The sequence below is a fragment of the Mobula hypostoma genome, chromosome 2 (genome assembly GCF_963921235.1).
Source record: "Mobula hypostoma chromosome 2, sMobHyp1.1, whole genome shotgun sequence".
NCBI classification, from domain to species: Eukaryota; Metazoa; Chordata; class Chondrichthyes; order Myliobatiformes; family Myliobatidae; genus Mobula; species Mobula hypostoma.
The window spans coordinates 241,974,971-241,996,294 of NC_086098.1; the positions used below are offsets into that span (position 1 = coordinate 241,974,971).

Below are 21,324 nucleotides of genomic sequence, written 5' to 3' on the forward strand. Positions count from 1 at the left end.
AGACCCGTAGAACATCCTCAGCATCGTTCGGCAGATGTTAGAGGACCTCAGTCTCCTCAGGAAATAGAGACGGCTCTGACCCTTCTTGTAGACAGCCTCAGTGTTCTTTGACCAGTCCAGTTTATTGTCAATTCGTATCCCCAGGTATTTGTAATCCTTCACCATGTCCACACTGACCCCCTGGATGGAAACAGGGGTCACCGGTACCTTAGCTCTCCTCAGGTCTACCACCAGCTCCTTAGTCTTTTTTACATTAAGCTGCAGATAATTCTGCCCACACCATGTGACAAAGTTTCCTACCGTAGACCTGTACTCAGCCTCAATCCTCCTATACCACCTTCCTGATGGCAGCAGTGAGAAGAGAGTTTGAAGTGGAGAGAGTGCAATTTCAAGTTCCAGGGTGTCCATATCTCTGAGGGTCTAACCTGGTCCCAACATATCAATGCAGAGAAAGCACGACAGCGGCTATAATTCATTAGGAGTTTGGTTTATTTCCTAAAACACTCAAAAACTTCTACAGATGTACCATTCTAACTGGTATCGGGAGGTGGAGAGGAGCTACTGTACAGGGCCAAAGTGAACTGCAAAGAGTTGTGAAAGTTAGCCAGCTCCATCATGGGCACCAGCCTCCACAGTATCCAGGACAGCTTCAAGGAGCAGTGCCTCAGAAAGGTGACGTCCATCATTAAGGACCCCCATCACCCGGGACAGGCCCTCTTCTCATTGTTACCGTCAGGAATGAGATACAGAAGCCTGAAGGCACACACTGAGCAATTCAGAAACACTTTCTTCCCCTCTGCCATCTGCCGGACGATGCTGAGGATGTTCTACGAGTCTGTGGTGGCCAGTGCGATCATGTTTGCTGTTGTGTGCTGGGGCAGCAGGCTGAGGGTGGCAGACACCAACAGAATCAACAAACTCATTCGAAAGGCCAGTAATGTTGTGGGGATGGAACTGGACTCTCTCATGGTGGTGTCTGAAAAGAGGATGCTGTCCAAGTTGCATGCCATCTTGGACAATGTCTCCCATCCACTACATAATGTACTGGGTGGGCACAGGAGTACATTCAGCCAGAGACTCATTCCACTGAGATGCAACACAGAGCGTCGTAGGAAGTCATTCCTGCCTGTGGCCATCAAACTTTACAACTCCTCCCTTGGAGGGTCAGACACCCTGAGCCAATTGGCTGGTCCTGGACTTATTTCATAATTCACTGGCATAATTTACATATTACTATTTAATTATTTATGGTGCAACTGTAACGAAAACCAACTTCCCCCGGGATCAATAAAGTATGACTATGACTATTTCTGAATGGACATTGAGCCCATGAACACTACCTCACTCTCTTGTTTTGCACTATTTACTTTAACTATTTAATATACAGATATATTTACTGTAATTTAGTTTTTTTTATATTTATTATGTATTGCATTGTGCTGCTGCCAGAAAGTTAAGAAATTTCATGACACATGCTGGTGATATTAAACCCGATTCTGATGATGCTGCTTTCCTGCGACAGCACTCTTCATTCACTGGAGCGAGGGGGACGAGGGGCGATCTCATCGAGGGCTGGATCATGAGGGGCATAGGAAAGGTGAATGTGCAGTCAGTTTCCCGGGGTTGGGGAAACTAGGAACCAGAGGGCATAGTTTTAGGGTTTGCTTATCTTTCACATAAGAGTATTTCAGTTTGAGAGCAAAGACTTTATCCTCTAAATAACAGGAATTCTGCAGATGCTGGAAATTCAAGCAACACACATCAAAGTTGCTGGTGAACGCAGCAGGCCAGGCAGCATCTCTAGGAAGAGGTACAGTCAACGTTTCAGGCCGAGACCCTTCGTCAGGACTAGACTAGAACTAGGACTAGACTTTATCCTCTAATTACTTTCAAACTTTATACCTTATCGTCGTCAAACAATTGATACCAGAGCATACAATCATCACAGCGATATTTGATTCTGCTCTTCGTGCTCCCTGGAGTACAAATCAATGGTAAATATTAAAAATTTAAATTATAAATCATAAATAGGAAATAGAAAAGCGGAAGTAAGGTAGTGCAAAAAAACCGACAGGCAGGTCCGGATATTTGGAGGGTACGGCCCAGATCCGGGTCAGGATCCGTTCAGCAGTCTTATCACAGTTGGAAAGAAGCTGTTCCCAAATCTGGCCGTACGAGTCTTCAAGCTCCTGAGCCTTCTCCCGGAGGGAAGAGGGACGAAAAGTGTGTTGGCTGGTTGGGTCGTCTCCTTGATTATCCTGGCAGCACTGCTCCGACAGCGTGCGGTGTAAAGTGAGTCCAAGGATGGAAGATGGAAGAGGATCTTGTTGAAATTACTGTGCGAGGGTCTTGTTTAGAACAAGATCATCTTGGAACAACTATATCCCCTCAATCATCAGGCTCGAGAAGCAGAGGGGATAACTTCACTCTAACACTGAACTGATATCACACCCACTCTCAAAGACTCTAGAACGCATGTTCTCGGTATTTTGCATCTCCCCCTCCCCCTCCAACTTTCAAATCCCTTACTCACTCTTCCTTCAGTTAGTCCTGACGAAGGGTCTCGGCCTGAAACGTCGACTGCGCCTCTTCCTATAGATGCTGCTTGGCCTGCTGCGTTCACCAGCAACTTTGATGTATGTTGCTTGAATTTCCAGCATCTGCAGAATTCCTGTTGTTCTCAATATTTGTTTATTTATTTATCTATCTATTTATTTTCCTCTGTTGTGTTTGCACAATTTGTTGGACTCTTACACCTCGACTGCTTGTCCATTTTCCTCGTATCTTTCACTGATTCTACTGTGAATGCCCACAAGAAAATGAATCTCAGGGCCGTACAGTGTACACAAGATATTTATGTACGTTGTTAACAAATTTACTTTGAACTTTGAGATAATCTTGCTGCAGAACAGCAGACTCAGCTGCGGGATTTGAGGAAGGAGGGCGTGGGGGGGGGGGCTGGGAAGAATGACGTCTGGCTGGGCCTGTATTCCGAACAATGCAAGAGCAGACTTGAGCGGCAAGTTGTCCTTACCCACAGGCTGGTCCGTATATGGAACGAGCTGCCCCGGGAAACGGTTGAGGGAGGTGCATTAACAGAGGCCCTTCCAGCCCTGCAACCCAGTCTGAGTGCGAGCAGAACTGCAGCATCCAGACAGAGGCCAACCTGGCCGAACAAACTGTGTCACCGTTTCGGCAGGGGCGAAGGGCAAGTCGGGCAGATGATAATAAAAGGACTGCACAGGGAAGAGAAACAGCTAAAAAGACAAGTTGCAGTTTCAAAAAGGGCGGTAATCTACACGCTGCTGATGAGAGTGACACAGGACTGTGTAGCCTTGAGAGTTACAACATGAAAACTAACAATAGACAAGCAATATGGCTCACGTCGGAAGTGAACGGTAAATTATTTAAAATAGAATTGGACACTGACTCGGCTGTTTCAGTCATTCCACAAAATGATTTTGAACGACAACTCAAAGATACTAAACTGAAGCCTGCAGATATCCAATGAAGAACTTATTCCTGTGGGATTGACCTTTGTAACAGTGAAATACAACAACCAACAAGCCACATTGGATTTGTACGTGGTAAGAACAGGAGGGCCAAAATTGTGGGGATATGTTTGGTTGAGACAGCTACCTGATTGGGGATCCATCCACCATTTGTGTACCATATCCACTGCAATGCAGAAACTGAAAGCCAATTAAGAAAGGTACTGGATAATGCCATAACTGTGGAAGACCATGAACTGTTGCCCCACAGAGGGCAAACAGGTGTTGGTGCCAAGCTCTGTGCCTCTGGTTGGAAAGCATATTGGACCAAGGAAGGACCATGATGCTCAGAGGGAATGTGAAACTGACAAAAGCAGTGGTCGGACTACAACAGTTTTTGTAGGCAACATATCTGAGAAAGCTTCTGATCTGTTAATCAGGCAGTTACCTGTGAAATGTGGCTTGGTTTTAAGTTGGAAGTAAGTTTAAGGAGCTTTGGGTAAGTTTTAAGCATTCGGCTTTTGTGAGTATAAAACAACAGAGTCTACTCTGCGTGCATTAGGGTTTTGGCATGAACTTCAAGTGGGAGACAAAATGCTGCTTGTAAAAGTAGATGCAAAGGCCAAAGTCCAGCTGGATGAATGGAAGGTCAAAATGAAAGGAGTCGGTGGAGATACGAAGACAGAGAATTCATCAGATCACTTTGTGGATACGGAAACCAAGGGGAGAGATCAGATTATAACGGGAGCAAGAGAAGGATTAATAAGAGAATACTCCAGTGAATTAAATGCACCTTCCTGTTCTCTGTGCAGTTGGTCTTTAAACATCCTCCAGGTGGCAGATGTGGACTTCCCAATTAACTCTCCCTAGCTCCTGCCTAATGCTCTTGTAATTTGCCCTATTCCAATTTAAAACTCCCCTGAGGTCCACATTTATCTGTAGCTACCTTAAGACTTAAGAAGTTGTGGTCACCATTTTGCCACAGGAAGGTCAGGCTCATAACTAACACCAGCTCATATAGGACTAGCTGAATATTGATTTGAGAAACCCTCCTGGATGCACCTAACAAATTCTGACCAAGTAACGATCTTGCACGCAGAAGTTCCCAGTTTATATCAGGGGAGTTGAAGTCCTCCACGACAACAAACCTAGTGTTTTACACCTTTCCTTAAACTGCCTGAATATCTGTTCCTCAGTGTCCAGCAGCTATTGGGGGGGGGGGTCTGTACCTCAGGCGGTTGAGGAAGTTTGGTATGGGGCCCCCAAATCCTAAGAACTTCCTACAGGGGCACAATTGAGAGCATCCTGACTGGCTGCATCACTGCCTGGTATGGGAACTGTACTTCTCTCAATTGCAGGACTCTGCAGAGAGTGGTGCGGACAGACCAGCAAATCTCCAGATGTGAACTTCCCAGTATTCAGGACATTTACAAAGAGAGGTGTGTAAAAAGGGCCTGAAGGATCATTGGGGACCTGAGTCACTCCAACTACAAACTGTTCCAGCAGCTACCATCCAGAAAACAGTACCGCAGCATAAAAGCCAGGACCAACAGACTCCGGGACAGCTTCTTCCACCAGGCCATCAGACTGATTAATTCATGCTGACACAACTGTATTTCTATGTTATATTGACCTTTCTGTTGTACATAATAGATTACTATAAATTGCACATTTAGTCAGAGACGTAAAGATTTTCATTCCTCATGCATATGAAGGATGTAAGTCAATTCCATCAGAGTGAATGCACCCTTCCTAGTTTTGAGTTCTACCAATAGACTCAGTGGACGGGCCCATCATTATGCCTCTCGGGGTGACAGTGTCCCCGATTAGTAGTGCAACTGTCTCACCTCCTTATATTCTCGCTCGAAACCCCTGGGGCATTATGCACCCATTCCTGTCCCTCTGTCAACCAAGCCTCTAATGGCTACAACATCACAGCTCCATGTTCTAAGTTTGTCACCTCTACCCGTAATACTCCTGGCATTGAAATACACACACTACTCGTAGAATGCGAGCGACTGGGTGATTCTGTACTAATCTGGATTGACTCCGGGCCTGCGTTTGCAATGAACGCAAGTTTGCAGCCAGTGGAGTTCGACCTCAAACAGAGCGTGGGGTTTGGGTCAGTGTATTCGTCTCCTCTATATTGGTTCCGGCACGCCAACGGTTAGAAGCAAAGATTTAGCAAGGCCAGCGGGCCTACAAAATCCCGAACCCGTTCCCCGTCGGGAGAATGACTCCGACTCCCACCCCGACCCCCGAACCTCGAACCTCACCTTCCGCAGCTCCCGGGACCAGCCGTCAATCAACCGCACCCGGAACCTACGTCGGGTCTTCTCCAGTGCGCTTGCGTACAATCGCAGGGCCCGCTGGGGCTTGTGGTTCGGTGTCTCGGTAGCGCCGGAGCGGAGCGCACTCCCGTCGCCATGCCAACGGGGCCTAGGCTCACGGTGACAAAATGGAGCCTGTCAGTGAATGCCTGAAAGCGTCACTGCATCCGGAACCGGAGGTCCCGTCACCCAGTGAAAATCCAGGGACTTCACTCCCTCTGGGCTTGGATCCAGTGGAGGTCTTGGGCTACCACCACCCCCTCATCCCAAAACCAGTCCCAGTCAGGAATTCTGACTTGTCTGAAAGTGGATCCAGTGGGAGTCAACCCACCCCTCCCAGTGGGAGCTGGGGCTTCACCCTCCCCTCTGGAACTGGATCCAGTGCTTTCCACTTTGGCTTTGGTTGAAGATGGAGTGATACTTATTGGCGGTTAATAAAAACAAGGAATATGACCAAACACCTCAGCAATAATGCTTTTTCTGTGAACAATGATGACAAACGATCTCCACAAACAATGAAGAGGTGAGCGAAGGTGAGGCTGAGTTGAGGGTCAAGTGTGCGGGTGCGAGGTGAAGTTGGAGGGAGGTTGAGGCGTGTTCGAGGCAAGTTTCAAGTTCCTGCTGCCCTATTATAGGACGGATGTTGAAGCTTTGGAGAGGGTGCAAAAGAGGTTCACCAGGATGTGGCCAGGATTATAGAGGGCATGTGCTCTAAGAAGGGGTCGGACAAACTTGGGTTGTTTTCACTGGAGCAGCGGAGGCTGAGGGGAGATCTGATCGAGGTTTACAAGATTATGAGATGCAGAGATAGAGTACCACTCTATCTGGCTCAAATGACTAATACATATAGGGTTCCCTAAAGATTAACTTGTAGGTCGAGTTGGTGGTGAGGAAGGACATGCGATGTTAGCAATCATTTTGCGAGGACCAGAATACAAAAGCGAGGATGTATTGCTGAGGCTTTATGAGGCACTGGTGAGGCCTCACTTGGAGTATTGTGATCAGTTTTGGGCCCCTTAGAAAAGATGTGCTGATGTTGGAGAGGATCCAGAGGAGGTTCACAAAAATAATTCCAGGAATGGAAGACGTATATGAAATGAGGAGCTTTTGATAGCTCTGGGCTTGTACTCACTGGAGTTCAGAAGAGTTTGGGGGAGGGGTGGGATTTCATTGAAACTTATATAATGTTTAAAGGCCCAGATCAGGGGTTCCCAACACAGACCCCTCAGTTAATGGTAAGGCTCCATGGCATTAAAAAGGTTGGAAACTACTTGACTAATAGATAGAGTGGAATTGGAGAAGATGTTTCCTGTGGTGGGGGGTGTCTAAGACCAGAGGGCTCATCCTCAAAATAGAGGGACGTCCAAAGTGTGGTAAATCTGTACAGGGAGAAGACAGGCAGGCGAAAGGGGTTGAGAGGGAAGGGGATCAGCCAGGGTGAAATGGCGGAGCAGACTCAATGGGCCAAATGGCCTCATTCTGCTTTATGTTTTACGGTCCGATAACAGGGGACATGCATTTAAAGTGAGGGGGGTAATTTCAGAAGAGATGTAAGGGGCCTAGACCGTGTTGCCTGGGGTGGTGGTAATTTTAGGGACTTTTAAAAGAAGTGTAGCGGACCATGGAAAGATATGCGCACTGTGTAGGCAGGGAGGAATTGGTTTAGTTACCCATTTGGTTACTAATTTAATTGGTTCAGAAACATAGAAACATAGAAAACCTACAGCACAACACAGGCCCTTTGGCCCACAAAGCTGTGCCGAACATGTACTTACCACAGAACTACCTAGGCTTACCCATAGGCTTCTATTTTTCTAAGCTCCACATAGCCATCTAGGAGTCTCTTAAAAGACCCTATTGTATCCGCCTCCACCACCACCGCCAGAGGCCATTCCACAAACTCACCACTCTCTGCGTAAAAAACTTACCCCAGACATCTCCTCTGTACCTACTGGCAAGCACTTTAAAACTATGCCCTCTCATGTTAGCCATTTCAGCCCTGGGAAAAAGCCTCTGACTATCCACACGATCAATGCCTCTTATCATCTTATACACCTCTATCAGGTCACCTCTCACCCTCCGTTGTTCCAAGGAGAAAAGGCTGAGTTTACTCAACCTATTCTCATAAGGCATGCTCCCCAATCCAGGCAAACATCGTTGTAGATCTCCTCTGCACCCTTTCTATGGTTTCCACACCCTTTCTATAATGAGGCGACCAGAACTGAGCACAGTACTCCAAGTGGGGTCTGACCAGGGTCATATATAGCTGCAACATTACCTCTAGGCTCCTAAACTCAATCCCACGGTTGATGAAGGCCAATGCACCGTATGCCTTCTTAACCACAGAGTCAACCTGAGTAGCAGCTTTGAGTGTCCTATGGACTCGAACCCCAAGATCCCTCTGATCCTCCACACTGCCAAGAGTCTTGCCATTAATACTATATTCTGCCATCATATTTGACCTACCAAAATGAACCACCTCACACTTATCTGGGTTGAACTCCATCTGCCACTTCTCAGCCCAGTTTTGCATCCTATCAATGTTCCGCTGTAACCTCTAACAGCCTTCCACACTATCCACAACACCCCTAACCTTTGTGTCATCAGCAAATTTTGCTAACCCATCCCTCCACTTCCTCATCCAGGTCATTTATAAAAATATCAAACAGTAGGGGTCCCAGAACAGATCCCTAAAGGACACCACTGGTCACCGGCCTCCATGCAGAATATGACCCATCTACAACCACTCTTTGCCTTCTGTGGGCAAGCCAGTTCTAGATCCACAAGGCAATGTCCCCTTGGATCCCATGCCTCCTTGCTTTCTCAATAAGCCTTGCATAGGGTACCTTATCAAATGCCTTACTAAAATCCATATACACTACATCTATGGCTCTACCTTCATCAATGTGTTTAGTCACATCCTCAAAAAATTCAATCAGGCTCGTAAGGCATGACCTGCCTTTCACAAAGCCATGCTGACTATTCCTAATCATATTATGCCTTTCCAAATGTTCATAAATCCTGCCTCTCAGGATCTTCTCCATCAACTTACCAACCACTGAAGTAAGACTCACTGGTCTATAAATTCCTGGGCTATCCCTACCCCCTTTCTTGAATAAGGGAACAACATTCGCAACCCTTAATCCTCCAGAACCTCTCCTGTCCTCATTGATGATGCAAAGATCATTGCCAGAGGCTCAACAATCTCCTCCCTCGCCTCCCACAGTAGCCTGCGGTACATCCCGTCTGGTCCTGGTGACTTATCCAACTTGATGCTTTCCAAAAGCTCCAGCACATCCTCTTTCTTAATATCTACATGCTCAAGATTTTCACTCCACTGCAAGTCATCCCTACAATCGCCAAGATCCTTTTCTGCAGTGAATACTGAAGCAAAGTATTCATTAAGTACCTCTGCCATCTCCTCTGGTTCCATACACACTTTTCCACTGTCACTCTTGATTGGTCCTATTCTCTCACATCTTATCCTCTTGCTCTTCACATCCTTGTAGAATGCCTTGGGGCTTTCCTTAATCCTGTCCACCAAGACCTTCTCATGGCCCCTTCTGGTTCTCCTAATTTCGTTCTTAAGCTCCTTCCTGCTAGTCTTATAATCTTCTAGATTTCTATCATTACCTAGTTTTTTGAACCTTTCGTAAGCTCTTCTTCTTGACTAGATTTACAACAGCCTTTGTGCACCACGGATCTTGTACCCTACCATCCTTTCCGTGTCTCATTGGAACGAACCTACTCAGAACCCCACACAAATATCTCCCGAATATTTGCCACATTTTTTTGGTATGTTTCCCTGTTTCTAATTTATGCTTCCAAGTTCCTGCCTGATAGCCTTATATTTCCCCTTACTCCAATTAAACATTTCCCTCACTTGTCTGTTCCTATCCCTCTCCAATGCTATGGTAAAGGAGATAGAATTGTGATCACGATCTCCAAAATGCTCTCCCACTGAAAGATCTGACACCTGACCAGGTTCATTTCCCAATACCAGATCAAGTACAGCCTCTCCTCTTGTAGGCTTATCTACATATTGTGTCAGGAAGCCTTCCTGAACACACCTAACAAACTCCACCCCATCTAAACCCCTCCCTCTAGGGAGATGCCAATCAATATTTAGGAAATTAAAATCTCCCACCACAACAACCCTGTTATTATTACACCTTTCCAGAATCTGTCTCCCTATCTGCTCCTCAATGTCCCTGTTATTATTGAGAGGTCTATAATAAACACCCAGAAGAGTTATTGACCCCTTCCTGTCCCTAACTTCCACCCACAGAGACTCAGTAGACAATCCCTCCATGACTTCCTCCTTTTCTGCAGCCGTGACACTATCTCCGATCAACAGTGCCATGCCCCCATCTCTTTGCCTCCCTCCCTGTCCTTTCTGAAATATCTAAAGCCTGGCACTCGAAGTAATCATTCCCGCCCCTGAGCCATCCAAGTCTCTGTAATGGCCTCAACATCATAGTTCCAAGTACTGATCCACGCTCTAAGCTCATCCGCTTTATTCATAATACTCTTTGCATTAAAGTAGACACATCTCAAACCATCGGTCTGAGTGCGTCCCTTCTCTATCACCTGCTTATCCCCCCTTTCGCACTGTCTCCAAGCTTTCTCTATTTGTGAGCCAACCTCCCTTTCCCCCATCACTTCAGTTTGGTTCCCACCCCACCCCCCAAGCAATTCCAGTTTAAACTCTCCCCAACAGCCTTTGCAAACCTCCCCGCCAGGATATTGGTCCCCCTCAAATTCCAGTGCAACCCGTCCTTTTTGTACAGGTCACGCCTACTCCAAAAGAGGTCCCAATGATCCAGAAATCTGAATCTCTGCCCCCTGCTCCAATCCCTCAGCCACGCATTTATCCTCCACCTCATTCTATTCCCATACTCACTGTCACATGGCACAGGCAGTAATCCCGAGATTACTACCTTTGAGGTCCTGTTTCTCAGTTTCCTTCCTAACTCCCTGTAGTCTGCTTTCAGGACTTCCTCCCTTTTCCTACCTATGTTGTTAGTACCAATATGTACCACAACCTCTGGCTGTTCTCCTTCCCACTTCAGGATATCGTAGACGCGATCAGAAACATCCCGGACCCTGGCACCTGGGAGGGAAACTACCATCCAAGTTTCTTTCCTGCGTCCACAGAATCGCCTATCTGACCCCCTAACTATAGAGTCCCCTACCACTGCTGCCATCCTCTTCCTTTCCCTACCCCTCTGAGCCACAGGGCCGGACTCTGTGCCAGAGGCACGACCACTGTTGCTTCCCCCATCTCCCCCAACAATACTCAAGCAGCAGTAGTTATTGTTAAAAGGTAAGCCAATCGGGTACTTTCTAGCACCTGTTTCTTGCCCTTCCCTCTCCTGACTGTTACCCACTTATCTGTCTCCCCAGGCCCCGGCATGACTACCTGCCTATAGCTCCTCTCTATCACCTCCTCACTCCTCCTGACCAGATGAAGGTCATCGAGCTGCAGCTCCAGTTCCCTAACCCAGTCCCCAAGGAGCTGCAGCTGGACACACCTGGCGCAGATGTGGCTGTCCAGGAGGCTGGGAGTCTCCAGGACTTCCCACATCTGACTCCGAGCACGGAACACCGGCCTCACACGCACACATATTTCCTGTCTGTATTCTACACAGTTAACCTACCTCGCCTTGACCCGTATTTGCCAAAGCCCCGTTGAGCCAAAGCCTTCCTACTCTGTCTCCCACTACTCTGACACCCGCTCTGTAAAGCTGTCTTCTTTTTAAACTCTTCCCGCTGTTCTCACTGGCTGACCTCCACGCGCTTGCGCAGTCATGCCCCGTTCAAACGGCTGAAGGACAAACCCTTCAGCACTACATAGTGGGCCTTTGTGCTGAACTGTTCTATTTCTATCTTTCATGTTTGTGTCAATGGCCAACACAGTCCGAGGATTGTGCTGGGTCTGCCCACAAGTTGTCACCCTCCTTATGGCACCAGCATAGCATATCCATGACTTACTAAATCATGTCTTTGGAATTTTGGAGGAAACTGGAGCACCCAGAGGAAACACACAATCATGGGGAGAACTGTAAAAACTCCTTACAGACAGCAGCGGGATTGAATCAGCATATCTGTGCTGTAAAGCGTTTCGCGACTGTGCCACACTCTACAGATGGGCAGCCCGCCCACAACCACTGACTCACCATGCCAACAATGCAGAGCAGAGGCAGCTTATACGGGGGGGGGGAGGATGCACCCTCAGAAACTCACTGAGACTGTTTAGACAGCACCTTCCAAACCCACCACCTCTACACTGGAAGCTGATTCTCCTTTGTCTATCCTGCTTGTTATTTCTTCAAAGAATTTCAACAAGTTTCTCAGACAAGATGATCCCTTAAGGAAACTATGCTGACTTTGGCCTGTTTTATCCTGAAACCACATTCTTAACAATCCTTAACAATTCTTTGTCACCATGGTTGCATCATCCTGCCTTTAGAATACTTCTTGTTCTGCGGGATCTATCTAACCTACACCTTCCAGATTGCTCCCAGAAACTCCAGCCATTTCTGCTCTGCCATCATCCATGTTAGTGTTCCCTTCCAATCAACTTTGACCACCTTCCCCTCACAGCTCTGTAATTCACTTTACTCCACTGTAATACATCTGACTTTAGCTTCTCCCTCTCAAATTACAGGGTGAATTCCATCATATTATGATCACTGTTCCTAAGGGTTCCTCTGCCTCCCCTCCACAGACTCTTTCTACACTTCTTCCTGTCTTAGTAAAGAAGTCAACATAGAACATAGAAATCTAGAGCACATTACAGGCCCTTCAACCCCACAATGTTGTGCCGAGCATGTAGCCTACTCTAGAAGCTGCGTAGAATTTCCCTAGCACATAGCCCTCTGTTTTTCTAAGCTCCATGTACCTATCTAAGAGTCTCTTAAAGGACACTATTATATCTGCCTCTACCACTGTTGCTAGCAGTGTATTCCACACACCCACACTCTGTGTGAAAAACTTACCTCTGACATCCCCCTGCCATACTTACTTCCAAGCACCTTAAAACTATCCCCCCTCGTGTTAGCCATTTCAGCCCTGGGGAAAAAGCCTCCAGCTAACCACACGATCAATGCCTCTCATCATCTTGTACACCTCTATCAGGTCACCTCTCATCCTCCATCACTCCAAGGAGAAAAGGCCAAGTTCACTCAACCTATTCTTATAAGGCATGCTCTCCAATCCAGGCAACATCCTTGTAAATCTCCTCTGCACCCTTTCTATAGAATCCACATCCTTCCTATAGTGAGGTGGCCAGAACTAAACGCAGTACTCCAAGTGGGGTCTAACTAAAGTCTTATATAGCTTTAACATTACCTCATAGCTCTTGAACTTAATCCTATGGCTGATGAAGGCCAACACACCATATGCCTTCTTAACAACACTGTCAACCTGCGTGGTAGGACACGGATCCCAAGATCTCTCTGGTCCTCCACAATGCCAAGAATCTTACCATTAACATTATATTCTGTCTTCAGATTTGACCTACCAAAATGAACTCCATCTGCCACTTCATATTGATGTCCCACTGTAACCTTTGACACCCCACCAGACTATCCACAACACTCCCAACTTTTGTGTCATCAGTGAACTTACTAACCCACCTTTCTACTTTCTCATCCAGGTCATTTATAAAAATCACAAAGAAGAGGGGTCCCAGAACAGACGCCTGCAGAACACCACAGGCCACTGTCCTCCACGCAGAATACGAACCATCTACAATGACCATTTGCTTTCCTTGGGCAAGCCAATTCTGGATCCACAAAGCAAGATCTCCTTACTTTCTGAATGAGCCTGGCATGGGGAACCTTTTCAAATGTCTTACTGAAATCCATATACACTACATCCACTGTTCTATCTTCATCAATGTGTTTTGTTACATCCTCAAAGAATTCAAGCAGGCTCGTAAGGCACGACCTGCCCTTGACAAAACCATGCTGACTATCCCTACAACACACACAAAAAATGCTGGTGAACGCATCGATAGGAAGACATACAGTCGGCGTTCCGGGCCAGGACCCCTTGTCAGGACTAACTGAAAGAAGAGATAGTAAGAGATTTGAAAGTGGGAGGGGGAGGGGGAGATCTGACATGATAGGAGAAGACAGGAGGGGAGGGGTGGAGCCAAGAGCTGGAGAAGGGAGAGGATCATGGAACGGGAAGCTTGGGGAGAAAGAGAAGGGGGAGGGGAGCCCAGAGGGTGGAGAGCAGGCAAGGAGTTACAGTATAGTCAAAGGGAGAAAAAAAGGGGGGGAAACATATAAAAAATATATTAAATAAATAAATAAGGGATGGGGTGTGAAGGGGAGGAGGAGGATTAACAGAAGTTTGAGAAGTATCAGGTTGGAGGCTACCCAGACGGAATATAAGGTGTTGTTCCTCCAACCTGAGTGTGGCTTCATCTTCAGAGTAGAGGAGGCCGTGGATAGACATATCAGAATGGGAATGGGATGTGGAATTAAAATGTGTGGCCACTGGGAGATCCTGCTTTCTTTGGCGGACAGAGCATAGGTGTTCAGCAAAGCGGTCTCCCAGTCTGCGTCGGGTCTCGCCAATATATAAAAGGCCACATCGGGAGCACCGGACGCAGTATATCACCCCAGCCGACTCACAGGTGAAGTGTTGCCTCACCTGGAAGGACTTTCTCGGGCTCTGAATGGTGCTTAGGGAGGAAGTGTAAGGGCATGTGTAGCACTTGTTCTGCTTACAAGGATAAGTGCCAGGAGGGAGATTAGTGGGGAGGGATGGGGGCGACGAATGGACAAGGGAGTCGTGTAGGGAGCGATCCCTGCAGAAAGCAGACAGAGGAGGGAGGGAAAGATTTATTTGGTGGTGGGATCCCATTGGAGGTGGCAGAAGTTACGGAGAATTATATGTTGGACCCAGAGGCTGGTGGGGTGGTAGGTGAGGACAAGGGGAACCCTATTCCTAGTGGGGTGGTGGGAGGATGGAGTGAGAGCAGATGTGCGTGAAATGGGAGAGATGCATTTGAGAGCAGAGTTGATGGTGGAGGAAGGGAAGCCCCTTTCTTTAAAAAAGGAAGACACCTCCTTCGTCCTGGAATGAAAAGCCTCATCCTGAGAGCAGATGCGGTGGAGATGGAGGAATTGCGAGAAGGGGATGACATTTTCGCAAGAGACAGGGTGGGAAGAGGAATAGTCCAGGTAGCTGTGAGAGTCCGTAGGCTTATAGTAGACATCAGTAGATATGCTGTCTCCAGAGATAGAGACAGAAAGATCTAGAAAGGGGAGAGAGGTGTAGGAAATGGACCAGGTAAACTTGAGGGCAGGGTGAAAGTTGGAGGCAAAGTTAATGAAGTCAACGAGCTCAGCATGCATGCAGGAAGCAGCGCCAATGCAGTCATCGATGTATTGAAGGAAAAGAGGGAGACAGATGCCAGTATAGGCTTGGAACATGGATTGTTCCACAAAGCCAAAGAAAAGGCAGGCATAGCTGGGACCCATACAGGTGTCCATGGCTACACCTTTAGTTTATAGGAAGTGGGAGGAGCCAAAGGAGAAATTGTTAAGAGTAAGGACTAATTTCGCTAGACAGAGGAGAATGGTGATAGAGGGGAACTGGTTAGGTCTGGAATCCAAAAGAAGTAGAGAGCTTTGAGACCTTTCTGGTGGGTCTGCTCTCAAACACATCTCTCCCATTTCACTCACATCTGCTCTCACCTCATCCTCCTGCCACCCCACTTGGAATAGGGTTCCTCTTGTCCTAACCTACCACCCCACCAGACTCCAGGTCCAACATATAATTTTCTGTAATTTCCGCCACCTCCAACGGGATCCCACCACTAAGCACATCTTTCCCTCCTCCCCCCTGCTTTCCACAGGGATCACTCCCTACACAACTCTCCTGTCCATTCGTCCCCCCCATCCCTCCCCACTAATCTCGCTCCCAGCACTTATCCTTGTAAGGGGAACAAGTGCTACACATGCCCTTACACTTCCTCCCTCACCACCATTCAGGGCCCCAAACAGTCCTTCCAGGTGAGGCGACACTTCACCTGTGAGTCGGCTGGGGTGATATACTGCATCCGGTGCTCCCGATGTGGCCTTCTATATATTGGCAAGACCCGACGCAGACTGGGAGACCATTTCGCTGAACACCTACGCTCTGTCCGCCAGAGAAAGCAGGATCTCCCAGTGGCCACACATTTTAATTCCAAGTCCCATTCCCATTCTGACATGTCTATCCACAGCCTCCTCTACTGTAAAGATGAAGCCACACTCAGGTTGGAGGAACAACACCTTATATTCCGTCTGGGTAGCCTCCAACCTGATGGCATGAATATTGACTTCTCCAACTTCCGTTAATGCCCCTCCTCCCCTTCACACCCCATCCCTTATTTATTTATTTAATATATTTTTTCCACTTTTTTTTCTCCCTCTGTCCCTCTCACTATAACGCCTTGCCTGCTCTCCACCCGCTGAGCTCCCCTCCCCCCTCCTCTTTCTCCCCAGGCTTCCCATCCCATGATCCTCTCCCTTCTCCAGCTCTTAGATCCACCCCTCCCCTCCGGTCTTCTCCTACCATTTCAGATCTCCCACTCACCCTTCCACTTTGAAATCTCTTACTATCTCTTCTTTCAGTTAGTCCTGATGAAGGGTCTCGGCCCAAAACATTGACTGTATCTCTTCCTATAGATGCTGCCTGGCCTGCTGCGTTCACCAGCATTTTTTGTGTGTGTTGCTCGAATTTCCAGCATCTGCAGATTTCCTCATGTCTGACTATCCCTAATCAGATTATTTCTCTCCAAATGGTCATAATTCCTGACTCTCAGGATCTTGTCCAACAACTTGCCTACCACTGAAGTAAGACTCACTGGTCTATAATTTGCTGCATTATCTCTACTCCCTTTCTTGAACAAGGGAACAATATTTGCAACCCTCCAATCCTCTGGTACTTCTCCCATCCGTATTGAAGATGCAAAGATCATCGCCAGAGGCTCAGCAATCTCCTCCCTCACTTCCACAGTAGCTTGGGGTATATCTCGTCCAGACCTGGTAACTTATCTAACTTGATGCTTTTCAAAAGCTCCAGCACATCCTCTTTCATAATACCTATAATACCAAGTGTTTCAATTCACTGTAAGACATCTCCACATATGCCAAGGTCCTTTTCTCTGGTGAGTACTGACGCAAAGTATTCATTAAGTATCTCCGCTACCTCCTCCGACTCCATGCCTACATTTCCACTATCACACCTGATTGGTCCTATTCTCACATGGCTCATCCTCTTGCTCTTCACATACTTGTAGAATGCCTTGGGGTTTTCCTTAATCCTACTCACCAAGGCCTTCTCATGGCCCTTTCGAGCTCTCCTAATTTCATTCTTAAGCTCCTTCCTGGCAAACTTGTAATTTTGTAGAGCTCTATTTTTTGAACCTTTCGTAAGATTTTCTTTTCTTCTTAACTAGATTTTCTACATCCTTTGCACACCATGGTTCTTTTACCCTACCATCCTTTCCCTGCCTCAATGGAACATACCTTTCAGAACGCCAAGCAAATGTTCCCTGAACATTTGCCACATTTCTGCCGGTGCATTTTCCTGAGAACATCTGCTCCCAATTTATGCTCCTAAATTTCTGCCTAATAGCATCATATTTTATCCTAGCCCAACAGAACATTTTCTTAAATTGTCTGCTCCTATCCCTCTCCAATGCTATGGTAAAGGAAATAGAGTTGTGATCACTATCTCCAAAATGCTCTCCCACTGAGAGATCTGACACCTAACCAGGTTCATTTCCCCAAACCAGATCAAGTACAGCCTCTCCTTTGGCTGGCTCATCTACATATTGCATCAGGAAATCTTCCTGAACACACCTAACAAACTCCACCCTATCCAATCCCCTTGCTCTAAGGAGATGTCAGTCAATATTAGGAAAGTTAAAATCACCCATCACAACAGCCCTATTATTATTCCCCCATTCCAGAATCTGCCTCCCTATCTGTTCCTCAATGTCTCTATTACTATTCTCTGTTAGCATAATCAAACCCACCACCTACCCAAGACATTCTCTCTTCTCCCCCTCCATCTTGTGAAGGATTCCCTAAAGGCTAGTTTACAGTTGACGTCAGTGGTGAGGAAGGCAAATGCAATGTTATCATTCACTTCGAGAGGACTAGAATATGAAAGCAAGGATGTAATGCTGAGGCTTTGTAAGGCACTGATGAGGCCTCACTTGGAGTATTATGAGCAGTTTTGGGCCCCTTATGTAAGAGGATGTGTTGACATTGGAATGATTCAGAGGAAGTTCACAAGGATGGTTCTAGGGTTGGAAGTCTTATCACATGAGGAGTGATTGATGGCTCTGGGCCTTTTCTCACTGGAATTTAGAACAATGAGGCAGGATCTCATTGAAACCTATCGAATGTTGGAAGGTCTAGATAGAGTCGATGTGAAGAGGATGTTTCCTAAGGTGGGGAAGTCTGGACTCTGAACAGAAGGACATCCATTTAGAATGGAGAAGAGGAGGAATTTCTTTAGTCAGTGGGTGGTGAATCTGTGGAATTTGTTGCCACAGGCTGCTGTGGAGGTCAAGTCATTGGGTGTACTTAAGGTGGAGGTTGATAGATTCTTGATTAATCAGTGTGTGAAAGGTTATGGAGAGAAGGCAGGAGATTGGGGCTTGAGAGGGAAATGGATCAGCCATGATTGAATGGCAGAGCAGACTCGATGGGCCAAATGCCCTAATCTTGCTCCTATGTCTTATGGTCTTTTGGTCCCATTGGGCAGAAGATACAAAAGCCTGAAAACATGTACTACCAGCCTGATAGACAGCTTCTACCCTGCTGTTATAAGACAATTAAATGGTTCCCTAGTATGATGAGGGGGACTCTTGACCCCACAATCTACTTCATTATGACCTTTGAACCTTATTGTCTGCCTGCACCGCATTTTCTCTCTAACTGAAACACTTTATTTTGCGTTCTGTTATTGTTTTCCACTTGTACTACCTCAGCACACTGATGTAATCTTTATAGATGGCAACGTTTTCACTGTATCTCTGTATATGTGAAAACAATAAAACTGTGTACCAAATGTATCCACATTCAAGTTCAAAATCAAGTTTATTGTCTTCTGAGTGTGCACATATACAACCAAATGAAACAACGTTCCTCCGATTTCACAGTGAACCCAACAAAACTTATATCACACACAGTACATAAACCAAACTATTATCACAAATGTTAATAAAACATAATTCAAACTGAATGTAGTGTGCAGTGCAGATAAACAATAAACAGCTCACTGTCCTAGTGACGAGACCTCGGTGATGGCAGGGTATTCTTTAGTCTCACAGTCTGAGGGAGGAAGCTGTTACCCAGTCTGACAGTCCTAGTCCTGACGCTCCTGAACCTCATTCCTGACGATAGTGGGTCAAAGAGATCGTGGGATCCTCAAAAATGCTTCGGGACGCTTCATCTACAATGTCCCCAGAAAAAGTCACAAGTAGGGGGAGAGCTCAGTTCCTCAAATGGCTTCCACGTCACTCCATCTGTTCCTGGCCATTTTACCCTCTCTTTTCATCTGCTTCTATCCATCATTTACTGTACACACCTCTGTCTCCCAATTCCACCCGCCCCGCTCACCTCCCCTACCCTGCAATGGCTGTCTCTGGTCTTACAGCACTCCTCAGTATCTTTTCTTGCCTTTCCTTTTTCTGTTCTGGCCATCTCGCCTCCCCATTCCCAGTCCTAAAGCAGGATCTCTACCTGAAAAGTCGACAGTTCCTTTCCCCACCACAGAGGCTGACCGACCCGCTGAGTTCCTCCGTGAGATCTTTTGTGACTCAGAATCCCGCTGCTTACGGCCTCACCACGTTGGCTCAGCGGGAACTGAGGGAGGAGGCCCGGCGTCCCGCTTATCCCCAGCAGGGGGCGCGGCGGAGCTCAGCCCGGAGGCAGGAGGCGCTATCCCGGGTCCTGTCCAAAGTGCTGAAGACGGACCGCCCCCCCCCCTCACCCCCACCCCGTCCCCTCCTCTGGAATCTGCGCTGATGGGCTGAACTTGCCGGTCCACTTCGAACTCAAACCGAACAGCCTTCACCCATCTCCAGTGCGTAGGTTGAGTCAGGTACATTAGCAACATTTAAATGGCACTTGGACAGATACGTGGATAGAACAAGTTTGAACCAAACGCAGGCCAAAATGCGTCTAGCTCGGCTAGGGACCTTGATCATTTGAGCCAAAGGGGCTGTTTTCGTGCTGTTTCACTCTGAGCACTCATTACCGCTTCAGCAACAGGACACAACCCTTAAATGCAGGGTGGTGAGAGTGTGGAATGAAGTGCCAGCGCAAATGGTGGATCCGGATTCGATGCCCAGTTTCTGTGTTGTATTGCTCAATGACTCTTTAATCTTTACATAGGCCCAGTCGATAACCCCACAGGAATATCTTCCCTGGACCCTAACGTGATGCTCTCTGTAATCAAAAAAGTAATTCACGCGCGCCCTCCTCTGTCTCGCCTCCACCTTATCTGTAGCATTACTCCGGAACACTGAGCTTTCAGATCCGCCCCTCCCACATCCACATTGCTATTATGGCTGTAATATTCCAATCCCGTACACGATTCAATACCCTGAGTTTCTGTGTCCCACCTGTCAGATTCCCTGTACTGAATTCAGTGCAGCTTGTCTCCTTGCTCCCCCGCGTGAACTCCCTGTTGGAAGACTCGCCATTGGTCGGGGTTTACCAAGGATGTTGACTCTTAATTGTTTACGTTATTGACACGCAAGTCAGGGCGGTACGATATGGAGACCAATCTATTGCCCATGTAGCAAGCTCCCCCTCTCTAAGGGGCTGATAAGTCCAAAGAAACGGCAGAGACCGATACAGTTTAGCACCACGGGAGTTGCCAGTCAGCATTGAACTCAACGTAGCATCCTCTTAGAGGCTCCAGCTCTGATTTTATTTTCCTTGGGGTTCACTGCCGAAGTTTTTCCAAGAGTGGGTGTAGCTGCAAGTAGTGAAACATTGAGATCGGAGTTTTCCTTCTCCTAGATGAGCTGCCAACCACGGGCTGGCGAGCCACAGCTGCCAGAAGCGACTGCTTTTAAGGCGCCAGTAACCCGCCTTTACCCCTTCTCCTGTCAATAGAAACGGCTCCTCTGGGTTTAGTAGCAAAGCTACGGGACGGAAAGGAGCTGGACTTGGTTGTCAGGGGCTATTTGAGACGCATGCCATTGGGAGCATTGAACAGGTAGTGGAAGTTTGTCCACACTCCCACCCCCACCCCACCCCAGCTATGACAACCTAATGAACATGAACATTTATACTTGCCTTAACTATCTTACTCTGCCACGCTGCGGTTTTGGGTCCCACCAGCCAGCCGACCTAGTTTATGCCCTCCCGTATCATGACACCAATACATCACCCCGCCGGGATTTTGGTTACCTTCCAAATATGGTACTTATAATACGAGAAATGGGCTATTCGGCCTTTCAAGTTTTCTGG

The 21,324-nt window shown here is 47.2% G+C and overlaps 2 protein-coding genes across 3 annotated transcripts in view; both read right to left on the bottom strand.

Moving 5' to 3' along the window:
• The window catches only part of bola1 (bolA family member 1), a 7,183-nt gene extending 1,336 nt beyond the window's left edge, over window positions 1-5,847 (bottom strand). The window contains exon 1 of one of the 2 annotated variants that reach the window (XM_063041845.1): window positions 5,768-5,847. The gene's annotated coding sequence lies outside the window, so the exon portion shown is untranslated. Of the gene's footprint in view, window positions 1-2,533; window positions 2,681-5,767 lie in introns of those variants that run through there. The other variant, XM_063041846.1, reaches the window with a different exon arrangement.
• LOC134358016 (leucine-rich repeat and immunoglobulin-like domain-containing nogo receptor-interacting protein 3) overlaps window positions 1-21,324 on the bottom strand; it is a 42,603-nt gene that overhangs the window by 875 nt on the left and 20,404 nt on the right. Inside the window, exons 3-4 of the mRNA XM_063069881.1 lie at window positions 5,768-5,956; window positions 3,167-3,236 (exon numbers count right to left, since the gene is read on the bottom strand). Coding sequence (XP_062925951.1) covers window positions 3,167-3,236; window positions 5,768-5,956 — 259 coding nt within the window. The remainder of the gene's footprint in view (window positions 1-3,166; window positions 3,237-5,767; window positions 5,957-21,324) is intronic.